At 43.8% G+C, this 5,837-nt stretch overlaps 1 protein-coding gene across 1 annotated transcript; it reads left to right on the top strand.

Moving 5' to 3' along the window:
• On the top strand, positions 1-5,296 carry LOC118505092. Its single transcript, XM_036040390.1, has 5 exons — positions 1-481; positions 2,809-2,971; positions 3,128-3,270; positions 4,108-4,249; positions 4,346-5,296. The coding sequence occupies exons 1-5, from the start codon at positions 385-387 to the stop codon at positions 4,608-4,610; spliced, it is 810 nt and encodes a 269-aa protein (XP_035896283.1). The 5' UTR covers positions 1-384; the 3' UTR covers positions 4,611-5,296.
• Positions 5,297-5,837: the final 541 nt, after the last annotated feature.

Below are 5,837 nucleotides of genomic sequence, written 5' to 3'. Positions count from 1 at the left end.
AGCGTCAGTTATCGTTCGACCGTGCTTAGTGACTCATCTCATCGAGAGCGCCGACCAAAACCCCCCGCCGGGACACACAGTGCGGTGGCGATGTTTGTTCGACCGGTACGAAGATTTACCGGTCGTGCGGTACTTTGTGATGTGATTTATGCAAAACGTAGCAAATAGCCCACTTGAAGCCGTAAAGCACTTCGTAAATGGACACTTGTGAGTGAGTGGTTGCTTGTGTGTGATTTCGACCGAAAGTAGCCCAAGGACTGTTAACAAACGCAAGTGAAAAGAAAACCCCAAGAAAAGTAAAGGACTGGACTGGCGTTTGGGGCTTGTGCAAATAAAAAGTAATCATGCACAAATAGTCTACAGTTTTTTTTTTGGGAGCGAACCATGGCCAGTAGAAGCACGTGGAACGATTTAGTAAGGATGGGACGATACAACCTTTGGCTGTCCAGCGTACTTCTGCTGACGTTGATGTGTTGCCGGGGTAAGTGCGCTCTCGGATTTTGGATTTATCAAGATGTGATGTAGTCGGGTGACAGAGCATGGGCCCTTCCAGGAACGGGAGTTGTCCCCATCGCTGGACACCGTTCCACGCGGAGCCCTCGTAATTAACGTCCCACTGTGTCCGAATTTAATAGGGTAAAGGGACGGAGGACTCTTGCCACGTGGATAAGCGGATTAAAAGGGGGATGGATGGAGGCGGGGATGCGAAGGTAGAAAAGATTTGAGTGATCTACGGTGAAAGTTTTCCGCATCCCCCGAGGGCTATTATTAACTTCCTGAGCCCCGATGGTTTACGATGGTTGATTAGGTTAGTTAAAAACGTTGTTCCGAAGAAAGTTTGAAGAAACATGCTGTAACCGGAAAGTCTTGTCTCTTTAGGTTAGATTGATTTGCCTACTTTGAAGGCGCAGCATTGGATCATGTTTCGATACCGAAGCGCCTGACAGTATGCAATATCGTGAAATGGTGTTCGCTCGCGCTCGGGTAAACATTAATCTAAACGCTCTTCCAGCATCCACAAGAATGGCTATTTCAAGAGTTTTTGTGTACCTTCGGATGACTTCAACAGGAGAGAAAGAAATAATAGAATTACTCTAAGAAGCATAATACACATCGCGCACGATGAGAAAATAATCCACAAAGTATTTGACGGCAAAGAAAGTTAACATTCTTGTACCTCAACTGTTGCTGGCACTTTCTTGTGAAGTTCTCCGAGTAGTTTGAAACCCAATTTCCGTTCATACAACCGAATGCACTACAGACGAACACTACGTTCGAAATAATGGAAACTTCCTCAACGAGTCGGTTTTTTTTTATTTCCCCACCAACATGCATCATACGGTCCCGTCTGTTGGGTGTAGGTTTTTGCATCGTTCAGCTGTCGCCCACGAGTACTGTAAAGAGGGTTTTCGAACTACCTTCGACACTGGCAAAAGGAATCTTTTTCCGATACCGCCCCGAAGTATGCAATCCGTATGACAAAGCGTCCCACATGTGTGTCCCACCTCTCTTTTTTCGACACAATTTCTTTGAAGGCTTGGGATTGGGATTGGGTTTACGAGCACTTGTTAATATGCTGCCATAAAGAGAGAGATTTTTTATTGATACCGATAACACACAGTTTAATCATGGAGATTTCTAAAAGATTTCGTTGCCATCCTGCAAATATGCCTCAAAAATCCTTTTTCAAGTCACCAACAGGCTTAAATTATGAAAACTTTTCATGGCGATCGTTTGAGTGTGTTTAGGATCACTCTCGCTAGAATTAGCATCCTCAAGAGCTTACGCTTCGCGGGCTCACAAACAAGCGATGGGCATGGCTAGTGAATGATTTATGTACACAGCATCCCACCATCATCACCATCATTATCATCGCATCGTTCGTGTAGAAAGGCGAAAGTTGATCTGAAACCGTTTTCCCGTATCAGAACCTTTCTCCCATCTCGAGACTGTTTGATTTAATATTGATATTAAAATGTGTTATCAGTTTTTGTTTTCCACTCCTACAGCATTTAGTCAAAAGATTCCCCGAAGCAGACCAATAAGCACGGACCGTCGTTACTCATATTTTATCCACCCGCTTCACTTCGTTCAATCTTCGGAGCTTCGGAGCCACAATATCCAATTTGCCCTTTCAGACGCTTCTTTGCTGGAAAATATGTTATTCAACGTGCTTTTGTTTGGCTTTAAGCTCGTTAATAGGGAGCGAGTGAATGCGCGTCTGTTTTTGTCAGCAGACACAACTGTGTGAACAGCTGCGAGTGAACTCATCCTTGCTCCGGTGCGCCCTTGATGCCCTTTTCTTTACTGATGTGGAAAATGCTAAATGTGATTCCTTTTCGGTGGTTTAAAGTGGCAATAAAGTGTAATTTAATAAGCTACATTGATTCAGCGCAGTGAACAATTATTTGTTGATGCACATGAATGATTAAATGAATTTTCAATGCAATTAATGCACAGAGAAGAAGGAATATTCAAGCAGTTTTTTGTGACTGACAATGTCTGGTAAAAAAAGATCAAAATACACCAAATGATATCCATTTTCAATCAAGAAGTGAATGTCTGTATTAAAAATAAATTCAACTTCAATGTCTGCATAACCAGCAGCAATTCCATCTATTAACAAGATCATTCCGCAGGTACAATTTTCAATCTCCTCTGAACCCGAAAACCCAGAACTGAACTATGTGACCACCGCAATGTGGTACGGCTCGCAAACCACCCTCATAATGCCCAAGTGATAACAACATTCCAGCGCATTAAATGTCTGCCAACTAACTAAAACCCTCCCTTCTCATCATGTTCCAGCAACGGGGCAAACCTCGTCGGGCCCACTCCCCGATCCGGTGTGTGGTCAGATCTCGCAAATGCTGGACAGCTGCTTCCGCAACTCGTCCCCATCGATTGCCGTCGAGCTGCTGTACTCCGTCAAGATACCGGACACGGTGGAGGAAATTAGCGACCGGTGTCTGTAAGTTTTCGCCCGTGCTTAAAACGCGCTTCCGGAAGAAGGCTTCCTTTCGCCGGGTTCACGCGTTCCGGGCTTGCTCAAGCGTGCCCATCGCTGACGTGTCCGATCGTGTAGAGTGTAATGAATGTTTTCCTTTCCTCTCTCTGAATGCCGTAGACTGTTCAACCGAGGGATGGAATGCGTTCAGCACTATTTGAACGTGTGCGTGGACCAGAAGGAGCGGAAAATCATCGAAAACGAAGTGTACGGTGCAAAACGATTGTACGAGTTCCTGTGCCGGGACCGTGGATTTCAGAAGGGTAAGCTGAGTGTGTGTGTGTGTGAGTGAGCACTTAATGGAAAATGGAGTTGTTCGCTGATTAATGCCCAAAGCTTGACGGTTGGAGAGATGGCACGCGCACGGAATCTCGACATTAATGAAACCATGCGAAAGGGGGTTGAATTCTTTGCCTTTTGGAAGCGGCTGTATCCTGCTAACCGCGATGAACTGGTTGCCGATAATCGTGGATAGAAAATTGGGCCATATTAAAGAAGGCTAAAGCTTGAGAATGGCGTGATGCTTATCTAGGAAATGCTCTAATTAATTTAATTATATTTCTAATCAGGGTTAGGATGTGTGTCGTGGCGCCCTAAAGTATGCAATCGGTGTTGTTACAGATCGCATTTCGAAATAGGTGTGAGATAAACGATTGACGCAAATCACGAATCAACCCCGAAAGCCTGCAAATATTTCTAAACGCCTGACACTATGCAATCATTCTGGTTCAAAAGATTCCTTTTTGCGTGCCGGGCAGATCACGCAAAAGCACCAGAGAATTCATCACGTGCTGATTGTATTGCATACCGCTAGGCGTACCAACTCTATAAACATTCTCGAAGCGAAACATTCCAAAGAAGCAACAAAACCGATACAAAATAGAAGACTAAACGCTCTTTGGCCCTCATTTTTTTCCTGTATCAAACAGTGGACTAATACCAGATAACGCCATGCTTACAACCAGCATAAAATAGCCGGTCGTGAGACCATAATCCCTGATCGACGTCGGCTGTCGAACCGTGTCTTTAATCATTTCCGGTTGATTGCACGCCTGTTCACCTGTTTAAATTCCTTGTTTTTCTCACACGCTTTCGGGTAGAGTTTCTGCGGCACAAGGCTTGCTTTCATCACGTGCACCACGACTGGGACGTCTGTTCGAGCAAGTTCGTCGGCATTCTCAAGGAGGAAATGTCCAAAACAACGAAGCAATCGATGAACGTGCAGTACATGCACTTCTGCTGGTATGTAACTTGCCTCGGGCAGCAATTCCATTCCAATATCGCCAAGGAGCGCTTCTCTGTCAATCATGTTCTCCTATTTCCCGTCGTTTCCTACAGCGCACGGTATGGTTATGAAAACTGTGTCTACAATAGCGCCCGGTACAAGTGTCGCCATGATTCGGCCGTTTTTCTTCGTACCGTCGCGAAGTTGCTGTCCACCGATAGACACTTTCTGAACTGTGATAAGATCGAGCAGGAGGTCTGTTCCGCCGGGGCGAGGGAGGCTTCGTGGGGGAAGCTTGTGGTGCTGATGGGCGTTGCAGGATTGGTATGGCAAAGTTTCGGAACTGGAAGGTATTCCCATTTTGACATCCATCAATAGACATCAGTTTTCGATTGGAGTTCGGAGTTGGAATCGGAGGCTTGGTATGTATGGGCGATAGGTTAAGAGTTTTATTATTCGAAGGATTAGATCAATATTCAATAGCTATAAGTGATGCAGTATGTAAGTAAGCAGTGTTGGTGGTTTCAGTTACTAATAGGCCTGCACACAATTGTGCTGCTTAAACGATGTATAGAATTAAAGGGAACGATTGAGCAACGACGAGTTACAGCCGAGTTTTAGCTAGCGTGTGCAACGCCTGAAGGTATGTAGTATGTAGCCCGCTCAGTTAACCAATGATTCGCTGTAGGGTCCTTCCACCAGCAGACCGTTAAAAGATCGTAAAGTGATCCTTAAAATGTATTGCCCACCTTCAGGCGCTGAACATTTGAAGGCTACTCGGATGCGTGGCAGTCGTAGCAGAACGAAAGTGTTCTCACTCACCCGTAGGCATTTGAAAATTGTTGAACAGACACATTCGTGCGGGAGTTTTATCGAGGAGATATCTGTTGGCTGGCCAAAAGCGCTACGGACTAATGTGTTAGAGTGTAGTTACAAATACTTATCTAGTGTGATTTTTATTAAGAATCAGCATGTTGTGATACGAATTACATATTGACCATTGCACTCTTTGTATGAGTACGTGTTTCATTTACGATTCGAAATATATGTCAACTGGTAAAACATGAGTTTGATGTAGTGTGTGTGTGTGTTCGTATGCAGTTGAAAGAAAAGATGTCACTTGTGTTCGTATTGCAGATAATAATCCGAAACACGGGATAAACAGGTAATAATAAAAAAAAACGATTAAATACATAAATTTGCATACTTTTAGGCATAAAATGCCACAAGTTTTTATGACAGGCATTCTGGTCGTATTTCCAAACCCAATTATGAAACGAAAATGTTTCAAAATAATAAAACCTTTTTTCCAAAGCGTTAAAGTTACCTGATACGTCCCTTTCTTATGATGAAATAATGAAATAATTGCTTCAAACGTAGCAAGGTTTCGATGCAAAGATTTCTCCCTGTTTAATCTAGCCAAGTAAGTATTCACGCAATGTATATTGCCTGATGATTATGTTTTAAATTATTTATGATCAGCAGCAGCAAAATTTGCAACAATTCCAATCACGTTTCTAAATTGATGCGCGAATCGAAGCTTAATTCAAATTACGCTAATGAAATATCAATAACTTCACCGCACAGTCTCCTCGCACAGTTCCG

This window comes from Anopheles stephensi, chromosome 2 (genome assembly GCF_013141755.1).
Source record: "Anopheles stephensi strain Indian chromosome 2, UCI_ANSTEP_V1.0, whole genome shotgun sequence".
Lineage (NCBI taxonomy): Eukaryota > Metazoa > Arthropoda > Insecta > Diptera > Culicidae > Anopheles > Anopheles stephensi.
This window is presented reverse-complemented; position numbering and strand designations above follow the sequence as displayed.

Excerpts from the sequence above, each read along its gene's own strand:
- LOC118505092 (XM_036040390.1), top strand. The coding sequence starts at position 385 with ATGGCCAGTAGAAGCACGTGGAACGATTTAGTAAGGATGGGACGATAC. Across the intron at positions 482-2,808 it reads GACGTTGATGTGTTGCCGGG|CAACGGGGCAAACCTCGTCG; the intron begins GTAAGTGCGCTC and ends ATCATGTTCCAG. Across the intron at positions 4,250-4,345 it reads CAGTACATGCACTTCTGCTG|CGCACGGTATGGTTATGAAA; the intron begins GTATGTAACTTG and ends CGTTTCCTACAG.